Here is a 20,901-nt window from a genome sequence, read left to right on the forward strand (position 1 = left end):
ACTGTTAAAATAAACACCGTCTCCAACTTGTTTTGGCTTAGTTGGTGCCGCGTAATCATGTCCACGTCATTTTTTTCATCTCTTATAGCATTGGCCTAGTTGGTCACGACGTGGCACCACGGCCAAAACAGCCGAGCTATCAAATTCTGAGAGAGGGGATGTGTCATGTATGTGTTGTGTTGGCACGGTACCGGATTAAAACTGGACACAACAGACCAGAAGTAATGGTCTAGTCTACTTTTAAGCCGACTTAGAAATTCTTATTTCCAAATTTGCTCAGATTTTTTGAACAAACGTTGACAAATGAAATTTTGCAGTTACATCTAAAAAACCCCTGCAGAATTAGTTCAACCAAAACCCTCCTGCGGCGTCCTCAACACAGCTCACACGAGCCGTTGGCATCTCTTCTCTCCGGACTCCAGTAGTCTCCCAACGGACCCGACCTAAACTAAACCCTCGTGCGCCGCCCGCCTCCGCCACCTCACCTCCCCTGCTCCCCCGCAAGCAGCTCCCGCCGTCTGACGGCGAGCCATCCTCCCCTTGCCGCCCCACGCGCGGCCCCGTTCCGGCTGCAGCGACGCCATCACCGCCGCCGCCGCCGCCACGCCTGTGCCCGACCTCAGCCGACGCCGTCAGCCTCGTCCCCCGACCTCCGGTGGCCTCGTCGGCCTCGCGACACGCGCCAACAGCCGCCTCCCGCTCTCAAGGTAGACGCCCTAAATACGTTCTTCTCTTCTCATTGAGGTTGAATCGAATTAACAGTACGGGAGATTTGAGCTTCATGCTTAACAAAATACCTCTTTTCTCTCTAGTACATGAGGTTAAATTCGAATTAGTTAGTCTGGGACATGCATGTCACGACCGCATCATAAAAACAACTAGTTAAAAGCATAAATCTAAAGCTGTCATCACATCACAACGTCTCAGGTGCCTGAGGGCAGATTAAGTAAGGTAGGCTGGCTAGGCTTAGATATGAGACTTGTCAAAAAGGTAAGCTTATGTCAACATGATAACAAGTTCAACACGCCCTCTAACGGTTCAACCAAGGACGCTGTTTGGACCTCTGTGCTCTGTTTACCGGAGCAGGGGATGCTGCCACCCACGGTACTAGGTCATACAAAAGAGAGACACGTTTTATGATAATTCCAAACTTGTCTCTGCTTTTGTGGACTTTTGGGAGATTATTTCTTGATTGCTATGTTTGGGAAACCGTTTTCTGAATCATATAAAAGGGACAACAATGGACAAGCTACTAGGTTGATTATCATTCATATCTAAGCATAAGAACTAAACCGGGGTTGCATACTTTTCCGTTTCCTATGGCTTAAGGGCATGGCTCTCTTGGATTTGGAATGCAACTACATTCTTGTTGTATGCAATCACAATTAATTTTAAAAGCCGCAGTTAACTGTAACACACATAGCTCTTTCATCTATACTGTCCTCTTTGAATGGACCTGAACATCTCCATCTATGTGTAAATAGACATGAGCCTCTGTTTTTATTCTTTATTGTTGGTGATTATGTGTATGCAGATGACCAGGTGGGATGAAATTTTGACCCTTCCAGTTCAGAACCCAACCACATTGGAGTTTTCAGCAGCAGAGATCACGTGGTCCATGGTCGAGGGCTGGAAGGACTCCATGGACAGGCTTGCACTCATTCCATTTTCCAGGGTGAACGACTTTGTCAGAGGAGAATCAAACAACAAAGTATGTCCGACGAGATTCCACGTTGAAGCACGGAGAAGGCGTCCTCCGACCATGAATTGCAAACCGAAAGTTGATGGGATACTCGAGTATATCTTGTAAGTAAATGGAGGCATGACTAGTGTTTATACTAAGGCATATTTTTAACCTGTTCATCTTGTCAACTGAAATGTATTCTATCTTTGCAATTGAGATATTCTTAGCAAAGGGCAGTAAGGTCACTGCTGTTTTATTATACTGCATATGTATTGTGTGAGTAGCTGGTTGTTTGTTCCTAGTTTTTTTTACCTTAGCTGTTTCCATTTTGAGATGCTAGAATTTAAACAGAGATGCTAGAGTTTAAACAGAATGTTTAATGGATGCGATGACATCATTGGATGCAGGTATTGGTGTTCTTTTGGCCCAGATGATTATAGAAAGAATGGTGCTGTCCGGCCTAGCAGGTCCTCTTGTGGAAAGAGAAAAACACCTGCTGGTCGCCCTAACACAAAGAGGGGATGTGTTTGTCATTTTATTGTGAAGCGTTTGATTGCTGAACCATCATTGGCTCTTGTGATATATAACCACAATAAGCATGTAGATAAGAAAGGCACACCCTGTCATGGTCCCATGGACAAGATGGCTATAGGGACGAAAGCAATGTTTGCACCTTACATATCTGATGAATTACATCTTGAAGTTATGTCTTTACTCCATGTTGGTATTCCTGTCGAGACTATAATGCAGAGACATAATGAAATGGTTGAAAGGCAAGGAGGACCATCAAATCGTGATGATCTTCTTACTCACAGATATGTTAGGAGGCTGGAAAGGAAAATACGGCGTTCTGTTTATGAACTTGATGATGACGATGCTGTTAGTATTAACATGTGGATTGAAAATCACCAGGAGTATACATTTTTCTATGAAGATTTCTCAGATAAGGATGCTTTTGTCTTGGGCATTCAGACAGATTGGCAGCTACAGCAGATGATTCAGTATGGTAACCGCAGTTTACTGGCTTCCGATTCAAAGTTTGGAACAAACAAGTTAAAGGTTTGTCAATGTCATTTCTCTTGCATTCTTGTTTTTGTAGTATCTCAAAGTTTGATTTGTTTTCATAGTAGCATTGTTGTTCACCATTTTGCAGTATCCTGTACATAGCATCCTTGTTTTCGACCAGCAGAAAAATGCAATTCCTGTTGCTTGGATCATAACTCCCAGTTTTACACATGGTGAAATATATAGATGGATGGGTGCTCTTTATGATCGAGTTCGCTCAAAAGATCCGACATGGCAATTGGGTGGCTTCATTATTGATGATCCCTTAACCGATGTGCGCACTATAAGGTAACTGATGCCTCTCTATTAGTGTACTCTTCCCCAGGGTTGTGTTGCCTGAGTCTGTAGCATGCTGAACAGGGAAGTGTTTCAATGCCCGGTGTTGATTACCTTATGGCGTGTCCGGCACGCTTGGCATAAAAATCTGATGAACAAGTGTTCAGATTTTGAGAAGCGTTCAATGTTGGCTAAACGACTTGGAGAGGTAATATCCAGTATCTGCGGAGGAAATGGTGATATGGAGTTATTTCAAGCCTTCCTGGAAGATTTTGTTGATTGCTCTGGCTTTTTGGACTACTTCAAAGCTATATGGTTTCCAAGACTTGGTTGGTCCATATCCCTTTCATGTACCCTGATTTACTTGCCATATCTGGATTTTACTTGTTAGAGGGTGTTTTATGAGTTCTCTCATTCGACTGTTTAATCTGTTACTGCCAACTGCTCAATGTCTTGCAGGGGCGTGGACAACTGTCTTGAAGGCCACCCCATTGGCTACTGCCGAGGTAGCATCAGCAATTGAGAGTTACCGTCACCTGCTAAAACTCCGGCTGTTGAATGAGGCAGATGAAAGCATCTACCAACGTGCAGATTGGTTGGTACATAAGTTGGGTACAACAGTTCATTCTTACTACTGGTTGGATGAATTTTCTGGGAAGGACAGCTTTTCTCGTTACTGGAGGAGTGAGTGGAAAAATGGCCCAAACCAGTGGCAGCAGGGAATGCAAATTCCAGATTCTGACATTGTCATCGAAGGCAATTGTGCTAGAGTGATCTGCCAGAAAGACAAGGAGAAGTCACATGCCATACTGAACCCAGGTTCTGAGCTTGCGTTGTGCGATTGTAGCTGGTCAAGGAAGGGAAACCTTTGCAAACATGCAATGAAGTCGGCTAAGGTTTGCCGTGACAGGGGATTGGCACCACCATCCTTGGCCCTACTTCGCTATTACCAGGCACTGGCTAATGTCGTTCATTGCCCACCGAGTGACTCTGTGGTTTCTGACCATGCAATAGCAGTGGCTGTTTCTGTTAGAACACAGTTAGATGCATTGTTTGGCGCTGCCAATCGCAGTTCTCCAAATACATCAGCTTTCAAGGATCCCCAGGCAACCAGTGAGCCCAGAGGATGCGGTGTTCTGGAAACCAACATTACAAATGGTGCATTTGTAATTAGTCAGTCTCTAGCTGTGTCAGGTGATGGTGATGAAGTTCCCATTGATGTAGATAGTGATCAGGACAGTCCTGCTTGCAAGAAAAGAAAGTCTGGAGGAGCATTGGATGAAGATGAAGCTGCCACAGCTACGCAGATCATTCAACCTTCTGAAACTGACAACGGTCGATCGACTTGCCAGGAAGGAGAGTGCAGAGACACTTGCAACGGTGATGAAGGAACCACAGCAATGCAAGGTTCTGATGGGGACGAAGAAACTGCAGCGACGCAGATCACGCAACCTTCTGAAACTGAGAACAGTCAAGTGACTTGTGTGCAGGAACCTAATCACCGCCAGGATAGTCCTGCTCACGAGGAAAACGAACACAGAGAATCTCCTGATGGCAATGAAGGAATTACAGCTACACAAGCTTCTGATGGCGACAAAGAAACTGAAGCCACACAAATAGTGCAACTTTCTGAAACTGAGAACAGCCAAGCAACTTGTGTGCCGGAACTCGAGTGCCATCAGGATAACCCTGCTCGTCAGGAAAGAGACTGCAAAGAAACTTGCGATGGTGATGATGGAGCTGCAGCGCGGCAAAGCACTCAGCCTTCTGGAACTGAATGATTCTTCTTTTGAGGCTAGATTAGTTGATGGGATAAGTGCGAGTGACATGACGCCTTAAGCTATTCCTCTTTCTTGTCTGAAACCCCCAGCGTGTTGGGAGGTCTGTATATATTTGTAGCTATCAAAACTTCAGATTACTATGATGCAGCGGTTGAATTTAGTAAGCTGCCGATGTATCTGTTAGGCAAGCATGGAAATCAACCTGTTATGTCCTTATAGTAGATAAGGAAATCATGGTAAATTCTGCACAACACATGCCACATGGAACCCAACACGAATTACAGTTGAACCAAATCTAGGACATCAACAGTTCACTCTAGCCAGTTTTACTTCAATTAACATCATATCAACGTACAGCTTTACATTTTCCCAAACTGGCAGTATCAATTGCCCGAGTTCCACTACTAACAGGAGCAATTGGTACAAGGTTTTCTTGTACGTGATTCACTTCTATGCTGGTTTTAAGAATTTATACAAATTCTAGCTTGTATACATGTCCCTGTATTAGAGCTATCCTCAAATGATGGACACTGGAATGTTCAGTCCATTCTTCTGGTCTGCTGGTTCGTGGTGATGTTAATCCTCTCATCCCGCAGCATGTTCATGCTGGGAGCCAGCAGTCTTGTGTACCGGTCGAAATACAGAAGCTGCTTCATGAGAAGAGCAAACTCCCGGGGAAATTTCAGCCCATACGACTCACTGACCCTCACCTGGGAGATGCAACAACAAAGATGTTAGCTTTATTTTTTTATTTATTCTCCATGAACAATATAACCTGCTCCACAGTTTGCTTGGGGATCAAATCTGTGACTTAAAATCCAAACATTAAACAGCATGTGCATCTCGGCTTAGCATCCAGTTTAAATTTGACCCTTCACAGGGGGAAGCTATGTTTTTTTAGATGTTTCGAAAGAAAAAAAAAACCTAGAAAAGAGCCCATGCCTTCCCAGTTTGCACTGCAAAGCAGAGGGCTATGTAATTACTGAATTTAGTGTATAAACTTATCAGCTAGATACTATGAATAGTTTCTTTTAATTGTTTGTAGTTCTACCATTCTGTGCTCCAGACATGATCAGAAAATCAGGGAAGCTCACCAGATCAAGAAACAGTGCATTCATCTGCCTCTCGTCTACAACAACATTAGCAGATACAGCTGTAGCGTCAGAACCTCTTGCTGTTGCGACTATGATTTCAGTATCCAACTCCTGCTCCGCAAATTAGAATGCATTAGTATTGTTCACTGTGAAACAAACTAGTAACCATAAGATGTCCAGCATTACAGAAATACAAGCCTGGCTACAAACGTTACTGCATACATCTGCCTAAGCCCACACATCCTAATTGAGGTTTTGCAACTGTTCGTTGGGATTTTCAACAGAATGTTGCTGTATGAAAGCACACCATATCCACAATCAACAAGGTCGATCAAGCCATTCAAATATCAAATCAAATATGCTACTGCTGTTGGTGGACATTACCTGTATTGATGAGAATATCTTTTGTAAGTCCCTTGCAAAAGAGTCAACATCTATATCAGTCCCTGTAGCTCCCATTTCAGAAAGGGCGGATGCCATAGCATTGTAATCCTCCGTCGCGAAAGAAGCCAGAAAGATCTCCATAGCAGCCCAAGTCCTTGGGGATATTCTACCAACAATTCCTGTTAAGCATATTAACTAGTATTACTATACTTTGTTGACAAGATGTTATGGCTAATGAGTTAAGCAGCGAGAATGTTTGATATTTAGCGTATGGTAGGTAAGGACTCCAGCTAAATTGTTTAATGTGATGCATGTTCGGCTAAGTTTAACATAATTGACCGTCAACATGGCAATAGTAGGACAATTGTAGGGATGAAGTCAAGTCTTAAAGCATACCAAAATCAATAAATCCAACACGTCCATCACGAAGCAACCATAGGTTTCCTGCATGCACATCAGCATGGAAGGATTCACACGAGATCAAGCTTCCAAACCTGCAAATTATGCACATTTTTCAACATTCTAGTACCGAGACTTGACTAATGGCAAGCACAGCAAAATTATGCAGATTGGTTATTATATCAGAAGATAAACTGGCACAGTTGGTGGAACATACCAGACATTGAGTGCAGTAACTAAAGTCAACTCAGGATCAGGAACAAGAGACCTTATAGAATCAAGGTCAGTGAGCGGAACTCCATACAATCTTTCCAAAGTTAAGACACGCTTTGTGCTACAGTGTTGATACACAAATGGAGCTTTGGCCTGCCTATCAAATCCCATTGCTTCTAGGTATCTCTGGAAAGCCTCGATATTTACAGCCTCTTTTCTAAAATCAACTTCTTCAAGCATCGATTCCTTTATATCTTTGATGATAGCTACCTAAAATTTTAAAAATAGTGCATCTAAAAAACTTGGCAGTGCATCAAAGATTTGTGAATTATATACTTACAATTTGCATTATCTAATTCACTCATTGACACAAATTTCGGAACTCCGGAAAATAGAAAAGCATACTTGAAGATGACTTCCCAAAGCTATATGTGTCATCTTGACAAGCATGAACAAGAAAATGTTCATCTATATGGAGAAAATAATTATATGATGAGTTTGCAGAATCAATTTCCTTCTGGACACAATCCTAATTGTATCTTCCTAAAAAAAATCACCATTGTAATGTTCAGATTAATGGCAGTACTCTAGATCTGTTGGTGTTAAGTGTATTGTTTGATAACACCTAAATGTAATGACGCTACTTTAGTTACCAACTTCACTCTCATACTCAGCTACATGACTGTCAGAAAATAAATTCAAACAAATAGTCTTACAAGCACAAGTATCTTGACTCAGCCACCAAAAAACAAAACAAGCATACGCTCATGGGAGCAAGTTTGTTTATCGCATGTTTTGCAAGCTGCATAATCAAACAAACACTGATTTAGTTTATACCACACAAACAACCTTTACAGGATTTCGTCGGGCCTTTTGTCCAAAAACACACACAACCTTCAGTTTGGTGAAATTTTGCCTCTTGTGCTCCAAGAACCACTTGGTTCAACGATTATTCCACAGAAAAAGATAAGGTCTACACAAGGCTGAATACATACTTAATATTTTACAATGGGGGGTTGATGATTTCCCCCAAACTTGGCTACCCTTTGATAGCATCCCCAAAGTTCATCCGCCAATGACCTTTCCCCCCAGAGGGGGTCTTCTGTGAAATAAAATTATTTCCCATCCCATGTGCATGCCCTATAAGAAAGTTACAATTTGCCCTCGGACCCATTTTCTGTAGCAGTGAACTAGGCTATGTCCTTTGCTCCTGAACAATGCATGTGTTTTGCGTAAGCAAACACCAGCAAAGACCACTGGCACACTCCGGTGGTCAGTGTTTCCTCCAATGATCAGGCAGATAGTTCCCCCCTTTTCTTCTTCTCTCCTAAACCCTAGTTTTCTTGAAGGTAAAACCTGCTGATGCATGCATATGGAATTCATGTATGCATCAGCAGGTTTTACCATCAGGCAAACCATTTTATGAAAAGAATCAAGAGAATAGAGCACTAAAACTGAGAGAAGTAGATCAAGACAGACTGAAGCTCTCTGCTTTTGAGAAAGAGAAAACCAGTGGAGTGAGGCTGGACCAAACCCCATACTCCCCATGCTCACGTTCAGTGGGAACAACGCAACCTGAAGGGCAAAGCTGTAGTTTTGCATGTTCATTAAAGGGTTTCGTGATAAAGAAAAGATCAAAGGCCAACAAACTTTAGGGTTATTATACTCTATTATCAAACGCTAGCCAAGAGTGGGGATATCAAATCTTCAAAAAGAAAGAACCCATATTTCAATAACAAATTTTATGGTTGTGAAAGAGTGAAGAATATCCTTTAATGTGAAAATATATTAGGAGATATCTTACCAGTGATGTCCTCTCTAATTCAGGGTTTAAAAACTCCAAAACACGTGCAACGACATAGATAAAATTCAGATCGGCAACCAAAGTATCTTCAATACCAGGCTTTAAGACTTTAATGACCACATCCTTCTGAGAGCTCTTCAACCTAGCCGCATGAACCTGGATGATAATAAAGTCATTTCAATACTTCGATGCTATGCTGTAGAACTAGAATGTGATTCAGATGTTATAGACAGACACCTGTGCTATTGAAGCAGAGGCTATTGGCACGGGATCGATGTATTCATATACACTATCCAATGGCCGCTGCAACTCCTCACGCAATATTGACTCAATCTCACTATATGGAACAGCTGGTGCTCGGTCAAAGCAGTTCTGGAATTCTTCAACATATTCTGCAGGGAAGAAAGTTGGTGCAGACGCTATGAACTGCACAACCACGAAGTCAGTTAACTATGCGGAATCAACATATGGTTATGAAAACAAAGCATGGAAGACAGACACCCTCTCGGCACCTGCCCAAAACACCACCTCCAAAAGGCTCACATGTTTCTCAAATTTGCATTATGCTCTCCTTCAATGTTCTAATCTTCATTAGGTGGATGAATGGAACAGGGGCTATGCCCTCTTTTTCTAAAAAAAACTTCATTAGGTGTTTAGAAGTTTGGCATGTATATTTTCATTCCCGGTTGTACAATCAAGTAGGTACTACTATGTGCACACTGTCAACTCCAGTAAACCAGAGTCAAGATTTTCTTTTCACCCGCATAGATCACTAGCTAATACTCCCAGTTCCCTGTATAAGACGTTTTGGAAAGGTCTTACAAATAGGACAGAGAAATACATGTGAAGACATGACATTAATTTTGGACGCATAACACAGATTGCAGTTGATGTGACAGTATAATGTACAAACATGTCCATACCTGACCAAGCTTGATATAAGTTGCACCCATGCGTTCAAAAAGCCTTCTGAGGTAAAGAGGAGAAAGCAAACCAAGCCGCATCTGAGCTGGAATTCCGGCTGATGTGTTAGCTGTCTGCATTAGATTATCAGCACAGTATTATGTTTGTGCTGAAACAAAAACCATTGATAAACAACCATATTACTTAACCAACACAAAGCTAACATCATCGTCTTCTAAAAGGATCAAGCTTCACTCCAACCATGCCTTACTAGTTTTCGTTACAGGTTGCAACCTAACCCAACTCAACCCATCAGTATTTCAGCACATGGATGTGATCTTACAAGTCACAATGAACTAACCAGGATCATATGGACTCATCTATATACAGCTTTGTTCCTGATGCATAACAGAGTTACAAGTTATGCCTGTAGGATCAATTTTATGCCACTAAATGCATCAGAAAACGCAGTATATGCATCGGTCTGCAACTGGGTGTATGATCTGTCTTTTTTGGATGTCACAACTCACAGGAGCATTTATATTTTCAGACGCACCAAGATTCACAAAGACAAGAGAAGGATAAAACGAGAAATAACCTTTGAGAAGTCATTTAGCCACTCCCCACCAACCCCAAGGACAGCCTGGATCCCTTGCGCCATCCTAAAGGCACCTCGAGGCCCCGTGCTAATCGACGTCTGGAGAAGATCCTCGACCAATTTAGGCAATTCACCAGCTCTATCTGCACTTACAAAATTTAAAATCGGATGCCCCAAAGGTTAGTTAGTTTCTCATAGATTACTCCGCCCTAAAATCGGCCTTAGAGAACCACTCGTCCACCTTACACCGAGCACTCCACACTCTCAACAGCACAGCACACTATTCCCATTTTTCACAACCACTCGTAGTCGTATGGAAATCACCATTTTCCGCAGGGTGCGAAATAATTATTGGACCAGCGGATTGATTGATTGATTGGATTACCTTGGAGGCGACTGGGGAAGTCCTGGGGTTGGGCCTGGGAGGGGGAGGAGGAGGAGTAGCGCGCGCGAACCCTAACCCCTGCGGCCCGGACCCGTCGTCGTCCGGCGCCCACCCTCAGCAAGCCTCCCCCGACGGCTGGAACCTGCGACAAGGCCAACAAAAACGCCCGCGAATCAATCCACGGCAGGACTCCCTCACGCCGGAAACGCGAGCCCGGGGACGGTGGCGTGAGACGCTCCTGCGGCTAGCTTGCGGGGGGTGAGATGGGGAACGGGAGGGGAGGGGTTGAGCGGGGTACTGACCTGGTGGAGGCTGCGGTGGTGCTGCTGGAGGAGGAGGATGGTGGGCCGTGACAAGGCGGCGCCCCGCGCGGCCGCCATCGGTGACGCGGGATGGGTGGGTGGGCGGCTGCTCGCCGGCGAAGACGGCGGCTATCGGGGTTTGGATTTTGGACCTTGCTGGAGTGGCCTCCTCGACTTGGGGAGCGAGCGCGCGAGATGTGTGAAGTGGGGGAAGAAGCGTGGAAGTCCCAGGTCCCGAGCCTTGACGCGTGTAGGGGCCGAGGGCGCGACACGTGTAGCCGCCAGGGCCTTTTGCTCTGCTAGAACTACACCGACCACCGATCAAACACGAGTTTTTTCTTTTCGGAACTTATATTGGGCGAACGATTTGCTCTTTAGTCTATCGGAACAAACGATCTACTGGTGATTCGATTGAGAAGATTGGGCCTGAGATCGCTCAGAATGGCAACGGGACGGGTCTGGACGGGTCGACCAAATCAGACCCATACCATATCCATCGTCAGACCAACTATCCATCAACGAAAATATCCATGTATGCAAAACAATATCCACGTTCATATCCAGCGGGTAGCCGGCTATCCATGGATTATCCATATCCATGCAATATACTCCCTCCATTCAATATTAAATGACTCAAATTTGTGGCGGACCCAGGATAAATTTTAAGGTGTGGCGGAGTTTGCACGGCAAAAAAATCATATGCATAACTATGCAAAAACTCATTGGATTACTAAATATATATATATATATATTACTTTGTGTTCAACAATAATAATAATAATCAAAAAATAAGATATTGCTGCTCAAAATACCTCAATAGATGAAAGTTATGTGGAGGACCGATCACCGATTTATAATCTATATTAACCGAAAGACCATATAAAATTACGAAGTACTCTCTCCGTCCCGAAATAAGTAATGTGGATTTGTATAAGTTGTACTTTATTGCAGTAACGAAAATACATCTATCGAGTAGTGTATTCACATGTCAGTAATTTATTTATTTTAATAAATACCGGGTACCCATGGATATCCATGGATCAAATATGATATCCGTGCCCACTCCACAAGTTGGCAGGTATCCATGCGTGGATATGCGTGGATCAAATATGATATCCGTGCTCGCTCCACAAGTTGGCGGGTATCCATGCGTGGATATCCATGGATCGAAAAGCCGATCCATATCCGCGATCCATGAGCTGGATATCCATCGATATCCACATTTTAACTATCCATTGCCATCTTGAGAGATCGCGCAACGTGTCTTGTGGGGTCACAACTTCATTTCTTTGGCGTGGCAACTTCTAAGATCGCGCAACGTGTCTTGGGGTCACAACTTCAGTTCTATGGCATAGCAACTTCAACTCTGTAGGCATAACAACTTTGGTCTGTGAGGCTGGTAATGCTAGTTTTGTACGGGTGGCAACTTCACCCCGTCGTGCCAGAAGGCTAGGACGTGGAGTTTAATTCGACGAGGGTGGCAACTTTAGTTTTATAGGGATGGCAACTTTAATTCTGTGTGTAAGACAACATTACACGTCGCGCCAAATGACGAGGGAGCGAACATTCGCCTTCTGTTCCATCCTTTTTTCTTACATGGCTCGTCGATTTATATGTTTCGCTGATCAAACTGATGATCTAGACATGTGCGAGAGCCGTGTGAACTGCCAAAAAAAAGAGTACCAACAAATATGCGTGTCGTGCATCGTGTTTTGGTTTCAAATTCTATGCAACCGTTTTATTTTCCCGCGAGATTCGAGATCGAGTGTCAGACAATCTGTGCCTGCCTTCACCGGCGAAACGAAAGCGAAGGAACAAAGACACATCTCAACAGTTGTACTACTCCGCAATTTGACCGAGCCTCAACTCTCAGTTTTTAATTGCTACTCCCTTCTTCCCATAATTCTTGTCCTAAAACAACGACTTAAAACAAACAACGACAAGAATTATGAAACTGATAGAGTACTATGTTTGCATGGAAGAAAAATGATGATCATGTAGAAGCTAAATGACAATGAGGAGGTCCAGACCTCTGCCCTGAACACTATTGGAGAGGCCCTTAGAATTATTTACAAACAGTCAGTGAGACATGCCCAATCAGAAGCCATGAAGAACCTGATAAAATGTTACAGCAAGATTTTGCATGGCTGAAAGGGTGCTCAAATACAGACAGCATTTGGATGTGCTGCGCAAGGACGTAGAGATCTGTACATGTTCAACCAAGGGCAAATGCAAAAGCCATCAGACCAAGTAATGTTCATAGAGTCGTACTATGCACTGCCTGCCTACTTTTTTTTAATCTCCATTGTGTACTGGAAATGGGGGAAAAGATCACAAAACCACTATGCATTTCCCCAATCTCGGAAAAGAACTTGCACATTCAACAAGGTTTACGCCAGATGACAAAAAAAAGGGAGAAATTGTACGATAGCTCGGAAGAATAACATTTGACTCACAAAGGTTTCTGAATCAGGAAAAAAAAGTTTTATCACCATGTTTTCTCAATCTACAAGTCTGAACACCGGACAATTATCATCTCAAAGAGCAATAATAACGAATATGAGACATGAAGCGAAGCAGCTACATTACATAGATAACAGGATCATATAACATGTCAAGGCTAGAATTTACGGCAAAGACTCTCCAATATGGGGATTCTTATATTCAAGCAGGCATAAACTACCCCAGAAGGCCAGAACTCACGGTTCCTTGTCGGAACGACGGAACGCTTAGCTACAACAAAGATGATTGTGATACCACCCCCAATCTTACGATTGCAATGTCCCAAAGAGCACCTTCGGTTCACCATCCGCTGGAGCATCCACGGAACCTGTAAGAATCATATATATGCTGGTTAATGCAGAGAACTATTGGCTGCTCATTTTGCAATTGTTCAGTGGATATTATTCACCTTGTGTATCATGTTTCGTCTGTTTTTTGTCCTCCCTCGAAGGCATGGAGCTAGCGGCGGCGGCCGCGACGGCGGCGAAGGCCAGCGCGGGCTGCTGCATGGCGTTGAACTTGAGCATCTTGTCCCTGTCCCTGTTGGCCTCGCTGCTCTTGGGAGTCTTCTTCTTGGGCGGGGGCGGGGGCGGAGCCGGGGGTGCGGGGGCAGGCTTGGCTAGCTTGGCGATCTTGGCTTGCTTGGCCTCCTCCTCGAGCGCGCGGAAGGCGGCGTCGAGCATCTCCCGGGAGCGCTTCCTGGCGGCGGCGGCCTCCGCGACGCAGCGGTCGGCCTCGGCGCGGGCGGCGGCGGCGGCGCGGGCGACGGACTCGTGCGCGAGGCGGGCGGCGATTAGGAGCACGCGCGCGGCGCGCTCGTCGAGGACGCGGCGCCCCGCGGGCGCGTAGGAGAAGGGGCGGCCTTCCTCGGCGGCGGCGCAGGGGGCGCAGAGGAAGGAGGCCGGGTCCGGGACGCAGGAGAGGTGGGCGACGGCGAGGCCGCAGCCGGAGCAGGGCGCGGTGGGGCCCGGCGGGGCGAAGGCCGGGTCGGGGCGGGCGGCGGGGTTTGGGTTTGTGGGGGAGAGGAGGTGGAGGCAGGCGGAGCAGAAGGCGGAGGGGTGGTAGAGGAGGACGCAGGAGGAGCAGAGGCGGCAGAAGACGCCGTCGTGGCGGACCTGGTGGAGCGGCCAGGCGTCGCGGCCCGAGGCGCAGTGGTCACCCACGCAGCCGCGGTGCGGGGGCACGGCGGAGGTCGGGGACGGGCGGAAGGGGGGCGTCATGGCGGCGAGAGGGGGAGGAGGAGGAGGGGAAGATTAGGGTTTTCTGATGGGGAAGACAACGCAACGCCGCCCAAACCGAACGGCTCCTGGGATTTCTCTGTTTTCTTTTCTCTCTTTCTTGTCCTTTATGAAATGGAAGAGGAAAAACATTTCCGGTTTTCTGTCTGCGCTTTCGCAGCGGTGGAGACAGGAGACCGAGCGAGTGAGGTATGCTGGGACTAAACAAGCCAAAACATATTCTTTTTCCCTGAATTTGTTTTGTTTTTAAAGAAAAATATAATGGGTGTGTGGCTGGGTTGAGTTTTTTCTTTCCCTGAATTTGTTGTATTTTTAAATCAAGACCGTAATGTTGACTTCTTTCATCTAGACCTGTAAAGCGGTTTGTATGATACGCATGATTTTTAAGTCGTCGAGTCGAGTCACGCCTCAGCAGAGACTAGGAGACTGGACTAATCAACTCAAGTCGAGCTTAGTAATCGGGTGGGATTTAGCAGAGAGTATGAGAGGCAAGGGAGGAGGTTGTGTTGTGGTAGAGGGAGGCTCGATTGCATAGTCACCGAGGTGGTGGAGCCTGAAGGAGAGATCAGGGAGGAAGATGGAAGGTCTGCCATGGCAGGGCCGTCGTCTTGATACCTCGAGGAAGAAGACATCTCGAGGAAGAAGGAGGCGCCGCGCTGGTATGAAGTGTACGGAAGCCATACCCGCCCCATGAAGGCCCCATCTAAAAACCCTAACTTTCATCTAACCATCCATACCGTCCAGCCATCTGGAAGTCATCTAAACCGTCCGTGATGACTTGAGGGTTGTAACGTACTCTCTTCTCTCCAAGTCTCGCAGCCGCCTCTCCACCCTTCTCTCCTCCCCCACGTCTTCTTCTCTTTCACCTCGCAGTCTCGCACCAATGGTCAGCGCCACCACTGCAGCTCTATTCTCTCTCTCCCCCCCTCACCTTATTCTCCAAGTCTAGTCGCGACTCGCTAGTATTGGTGTTCCTAATCGCACGACTGGTCGGAGAAAGTCCCGGTCCTAGCCGACGAATCGGGCGACTTACTCTGCTAATCGGGTCGCAGCAGCAAGCCGCCATCACCGCACCGGCTCGAAGTCGCCGACTCAAAAACCATGATGATAAGCATTGTCGTGCCGGGACAAGGCGGGAGGCCTTGCAGGGATGCTGGCGGTGAAGGTACGATTACGGCTAGGTGTGATGATTAAGAAAAAAATACACGGTGGGTGTTGGATTACTGACGGGTTTGCGGCGGTGATCGCGGTTTCCAGAGGAAGAGACGGAGAGGGGACGGGTGGATTGCATGTGGTGATTTTACATTTGCTAGTAGCCTCTACAACCAACAAGCAATATCGCATCACCGCCCAATTTGACCTATTAACATGAGCACATGATGCGCGTTACAGACCTATCGCCCGCAACCCATCCTCCTCAACCATGGCATCGTGGTTCATCATCCATTCATCTTATTCCTTATCTCTAACCCTTAGTGTCAACCCTGCCAACGAGAATGCAAGAACAAATGTTTTATCGGCTCTATACCACGTTTTGCGATGACAGTTCTATATGTAAAAATATAACCACACAAAAAATCATCATTCTTACGTGGTTATACTGACGTGGCGCCGAGGTGAATAGCAAACCTAAGTAAAAAAGAAAAGATAAATGGCCATATTTGATACTCTGCAAGATAGTACTCACAAAGTATATCAAAGTATCAGACGGCATCGTATAACTGAGAATTACTCCCTCCGATCCATATGAATTGTCTCATATTTACCTAAATATGGATGTATTTACCTAAAAACAAGTCTAGATACATGTAATATTTCGACAATCAATATTAATATGAGCGTCTAAAAACTACTTCCTCCGTTCCATAATACGAGGCACGCACGCATCTCTAGATTCTCAATTTGATTAATTAAATATGTATATTTCTGAACAAGAATTATAACATTAGATTCATTATCGAGAAAATTTTCAATGATAAAATTATTTAATTTATATTTAGACAGTTAAATTAACGATTTAGAGCCTGTACGGAGGGAGTAAAATGGACTGGGCCCTCGATTTTACTCGGTCAAAACTGGCCATTGTTTCTCGGAACAACGCGAAACGCATTGACTGAGGCCGAACCTTCACGCACGCTTCGTGATCTCTCACCGCCGAGTGGGGCTTCACAGCTGGCCCAATTACTCCTGGCCCACTGCCCAGCCGGCGGACAGCCACGTGCCTCGCGAAAATTTTGGAATTTGCCGCGCGCTGACACGGCGGGGCCCACGCGTCAGCTTCCGTTTTCAAACCCCCCTTCAGCCGCAGCCTGCTGGCTGGCTTCCCAACCATTTCTCTCCTGTCTCCTCGTCTCTTTCCTCGCTTCTCTCTCTCTCTCCCTCCCCTCATCAATCTCGTGACGTCGCCTCCCCCAACGGAAACGCGAGAGAAATCAGGGAGAAACCTTCCGCCCTTGGCGGCGTAGCCATGGAGCAGTGAGATCCCCTCTGCCGCGGGCGGGGGCAGAAAGAGGAGGGGCCGCTCTCGTGTGTGGTTGGGAAGGGATCCGGCGGCGGCGGCGGCGGCGGAGAAGAAGGTGAGAGATTAAATCCCTTCCTCGCCCTGCTGGTTGGTCTTCTGTGAGTCTATGCTCCCTCGAGTGATGCTGGATGTGATTTGTGAAGTCGCATTAAATTCCGCTGTATAGTTATTATTGCGCCGAGTTACTCTTCTGTGCGGCGATGGTTATTGCGAGCCCGTAGATTTTGACCCGGCGGGTACCCGTGGTTCTATCTTCCCCCCTGCCTGGTTTTGTTTCTTCACGGGACATCTTTGGAATCTGGCGGCGTTTCTTGAGATGGTGGTGGTTTCCCTTCCCCCTGTTTGAATTATTTCAAATGTGTTTGTATCGTACTCCTACCTGGAGGAAAACCTCGATTTTTTTTTTGCTCAGCAATCTGCGAAAGTTGAGTATTTCCCGCATGAGAATCCTCGGAAAGAAACCGCAGAATTTTTGTTGCCTCTGGTGTGAGACTGAATTAAATAGTACAGGTCTCTGCCGGATTCTTCGCCACATTTGAAAATTTGCAGATGCGCAATTTCTTTTTTGTCCTCGTCTCGTTGGAATCTCGGCGGAAGATGCTTTTGTTTTATCCTATAATTTTTTTCCTCCTCAAGGCCTGGTCTCTTAACATAAAAATATTGTTTTTTGACACAGCAGTAGAGAAAACAAAACCTATACTGCGGAACAGGTTGACTTGAAGAACCACCGCCAAGAACGTGCTAAAGTTGACTAACTAGATGCGTGATTTGATCCCTCGTTTCGACGACATGAACAAGTCACTTGTACTATGAACAACATTTTCTTACTTTGCTTTGCTTTCCATCAATTGCCAATATACAAAAACTAGGTCGACTGCTGAAAGCTACATTTCTGTCACTTGCTTGCCAAGTGTCTGACACCACAAGATCCAAAGGAAAAAACGGATGCGTTTGGATCGGTAACTTAAGCGGCGCAGCGCGTTGCATGTAGCAAGCATCATTATCTTTTCTGCCCCTAAAACTTGTCTTGTTGTTTTTTTGCAGTGAAAGCTACCGGTTGGCTCCTACTTGACCTGTGAAAGAGGGTGTGTTGTGAGGCAGCCAGGGAGTTTGGTTTGGTCAAGAAGAGCTCCCAGTTCCCTTCCTTTTGTCTTGTACATGTCATGCTTGCTGTGAGCTGTCCTGTTTGTTCATCAAGAGGATAGAACGGTGTTCCCAGGATCTGTGTTCTGCCCTTTTGGGTGTAGTCTTGCCTTTTTGTTCTGGGCTTGGCTATGTCAGTTTCGGAGAAGGCGGTGCGGTCATGCTCGGCGTCTTCGTCGGATTTGGATCCGCTGTTGAAGGATCTTACAGAGAAGAAGTTGAGCTTTAGAAGAAACGTGGCGTCTTTGGCATCTGAGCTCAAGGATGTGAGAAACAAGCTTGCTTCGCAGGAGCAGTTGTTTACCAGGGAATCCCAAACTAGGAAGGTTAGCTAGTTTCTAACTCTTTTTAATTGCCGCCTTCAGCATCGCTTACAAGTTTGTTCTGACTGGTGAGAGAACTTCGCAGGTTGCAGAGACGAAGGCAAGGACCATGGAGGAGGAAGTGAGTAAGCTGCAAAAGTGCTTACTGGACAAAGATGAGCAACTTCTTGCGACAATTGGTAGCACTGAAAAGGTGAGGAGCTCCCTCTATTCTCCATTTTAGGATTGTGTATTTCATTTCTGCTCCATGGTCCTTGCCTGATTATTTGCTAACAGTTTTATTCGGCATCAACTCCTACTAGTATGTTGTACTCTGGAGTCCAAACATTTTGGTTAACTTCAGTTCAATGCAATAGAACATAGGGGGTGTTGATCTACTTGCAATTCAAATGCACTTCATCAATAACTCTGTAATTATGTAATAATATGCAGTACCTCCACGATTTGGATGATCTTAGATCACAACTGTCAGTTACCCAAGCTACAGCAGAAGCTAGCGCTGCATCATCCAAGTCAGCTCAGTCACAATGCCTTTCATTGTTGAAAGAGCTGAATGAGAAGGACCGCTCGCTGAAAGAACATGAGCTTCGAGTTAATAAGCTTGGCGAGCAGCTAGGTCTTCTCCAGAAGGACCTTCAGGCAAGAGAGCTCTCACAGAGGCAACTTAAGGACGAAGTTTTAAGAATCGAGACCGATATCATGGATACAGTTGTCAAAGCTGGGTCTAACAAAGATAATGAGCTTCTGAAGATCTTATCTGATGTTTCACCAAGGAATATCGAGAATATTAGCAAGCATTTGAATGCTAAGGATGCAGAGATTGCCAGGCTGAGAGATGAAATCAGGATATTGTCTGCTCACTGGACAAATAAAACAAAGGAACTAGAGTCACAAGTAAGTCATCTTCCTTGACCCACAAAAATACAAAATGTAAGCCAAAGCGCTATAATTTTGCTTGACATATGTTTTGTGTTGGACAGTTGGAGAAGCAGCGCAGAACTGACCAGGAGCTGAAAAAGAGGGTTCTTAAACTTGAGTTCTGCCTTCAAGAATCACGATCTCAGATCCGAAAACTTCAGAGGGTATGTACATCTCTATCCTTGTTCCTTTAACAAGTGAAGAACGAAACATGACTTCTCTTTCGCCTGCTCTTTTAGCATCATTATCCATATCCATTTATGGCCTACTTGAATTGGGGATGGGGCACTTGAGATTAAATACATATGCCACCTTATCCCTGAACATCAAAGAAAGCTCTACAGTAGTTAAAATTAACAAATCAAATAACCAGTACCATGTGAATGGAGCATCCCTGCTACTGCAGTTGGCCATAATTATGTGTGGAAAATGTTCAGGTCAAAGTCAAACTGATCGCTGATTCATGCGTTCTGGAAAACCCTATTCTTTATTATCAGTGATCTCATCCTCTCCGGTACCAACTAAACTATGCATATGTGCAACCTTTTTATATGTCAAAAAAATCAAACACTCCTGGCCTCTACATTGAATGATGCACACCGAACTGTCGAACTAACGGCAAGTAACAGCTGCCGAAATCTTGAAAATATTTTCGGAGTGCTCATTGATAAGTTGGGACTTGGAAGCACATCTTACTAACTGATTGGCTTCATCATTTGCAGGCGGGGGAAAAGAGGGACAAACAACTCAAGGAGCTCAAGGATCAGGTGGCCGTGAAGCAGCCCAACGGCCCTCGTCACGATGATGGTGACGACAGGCACAACTTCTGGGAGAGCCAGAGCTTCAAGTTCGTCGCATCCATGTCGATGCTGGCCCTGGTGATCCTCACCAAGCGTTGAGAAAAGGAATAACATCGCATGGTCCCGTGTAGAGAACTTTGAGAGGAGGTTCCAGATGTTAGGAGAGCACCTAGCTCGCTGCTCTGTAGTTTATAAGAAGCCAGCCATGCTACTCAAGTAGCGTTTCTAAAAGTTAGGTGTAGACTGTAGACTGCACCTCCATGTAGATGATCAGATGTTTAGAAACTGAAATTTGCCGACATCCAAGTTTATGTAGTCCTCTAGACTGTAGTGCAGCTGTTAGTTCATGTAAGGTAATAATAGTAGAATTCTGTAGTTAATTTCACTCTGCTTTGCTTATAATCTGTAGCGTCTATACATGGCTAATATCAGCTTCTTGGGTCCAGTATGTGATTTTCTTCATGGTTTGTGATTGTGGGTCTTTTTTTTTTCACCATTGTGTTTATGTACGAAATGAGATGATTCCTGTGGAATCTTTGCAAGATTCATGCTCCAAACAAGGCAGGAA

The 20,901-nt window shown here is 45.3% G+C and overlaps 4 protein-coding genes and 1 long non-coding RNA gene across 5 annotated transcripts; 2 read left to right on the forward strand and 3 right to left on the reverse strand.

Annotated features, from left to right (window-relative positions):
* The first annotated feature begins 379 nt into the window (after positions 1–379).
* LOC100828484 lies at positions 380–5,022 on the forward strand. Its single transcript, XM_003566557.4, has 6 exons — positions 380–707; positions 1,535–1,806; positions 2,092–2,743; positions 2,838–3,037; positions 3,110–3,354; positions 3,485–5,022. The coding sequence occupies exons 2-6, from the start codon at positions 1,535–1,537 to the stop codon at positions 4,804–4,806; spliced, it is 2,691 nt and encodes an 896-aa protein (XP_003566605.1). The 5' UTR covers positions 380–707; the 3' UTR covers positions 4,807–5,022.
* Positions 5,023–5,102: 80 nt separating this feature from the next.
* On the reverse strand, positions 5,103–11,070 carry LOC100828784 (uncharacterized aarF domain-containing protein kinase At5g05200, chloroplastic). The gene is made up of 11 exons (XM_003566558.4): positions 10,889–11,070; positions 10,587–10,728; positions 10,202–10,344; positions 9,624–9,737; positions 8,938–9,126; positions 8,701–8,856; positions 6,901–7,166; positions 6,681–6,778; positions 6,285–6,463; positions 5,901–6,011; positions 5,103–5,516 (listed from the first exon to the last, which is right to left on the reverse strand). Exons 1-11 carry the CDS (start codon positions 10,964–10,966, stop codon positions 5,346–5,348), a joined length of 1,647 nt encoding a protein of 548 aa, XP_003566606.1. The 5' UTR covers positions 10,967–11,070; the 3' UTR covers positions 5,103–5,345.
* Positions 7,390–8,694, reverse strand: LOC106866113. The gene is made up of 2 exons (XR_001406047.2): positions 8,313–8,694; positions 7,390–8,252 (listed from the first exon to the last, which is right to left on the reverse strand). It is a non-coding gene; the product is annotated as an uncharacterized LOC106866113 (long non-coding RNA).
* A 2,253-nt stretch (positions 11,071–13,323) lies between the features above and the next one.
* LOC100829087 (uncharacterized abhydrolase domain-containing protein DDB_G0269086) lies at positions 13,324–14,727 on the reverse strand. Its single transcript, XM_010233451.3, has 2 exons — positions 13,800–14,727; positions 13,324–13,718 (listed from the first exon to the last, which is right to left on the reverse strand). The coding sequence occupies exons 1-2, from the start codon at positions 14,608–14,610 to the stop codon at positions 13,657–13,659; spliced, it is 873 nt and encodes a 290-aa protein (XP_010231753.1). The 5' UTR covers positions 14,611–14,727; the 3' UTR covers positions 13,324–13,656.
* A 2,221-nt stretch (positions 14,728–16,948) lies between these two features.
* Positions 16,949–20,795, forward strand: LOC100841838 (nuclear envelope-associated protein 2). The gene is made up of 6 exons (XM_003568939.4): positions 16,949–17,204; positions 18,194–18,618; positions 18,701–18,808; positions 19,048–19,509; positions 19,596–19,697; positions 20,256–20,795. Exons 2-6 carry the CDS (start codon positions 18,424–18,426, stop codon positions 20,430–20,432), a joined length of 1,044 nt encoding a protein of 347 aa, XP_003568987.1. The 5' UTR covers positions 16,949–17,204; positions 18,194–18,423; the 3' UTR covers positions 20,433–20,795.
* Positions 20,796–20,901: the final 106 nt, after the last annotated feature.

Source organism: Brachypodium distachyon, chromosome 2, assembly GCF_000005505.3.
Source record: "Brachypodium distachyon strain Bd21 chromosome 2, Brachypodium_distachyon_v3.0, whole genome shotgun sequence".
NCBI classification, from domain to species: domain Eukaryota; kingdom Viridiplantae; phylum Streptophyta; class Magnoliopsida; order Poales; family Poaceae; genus Brachypodium; species Brachypodium distachyon.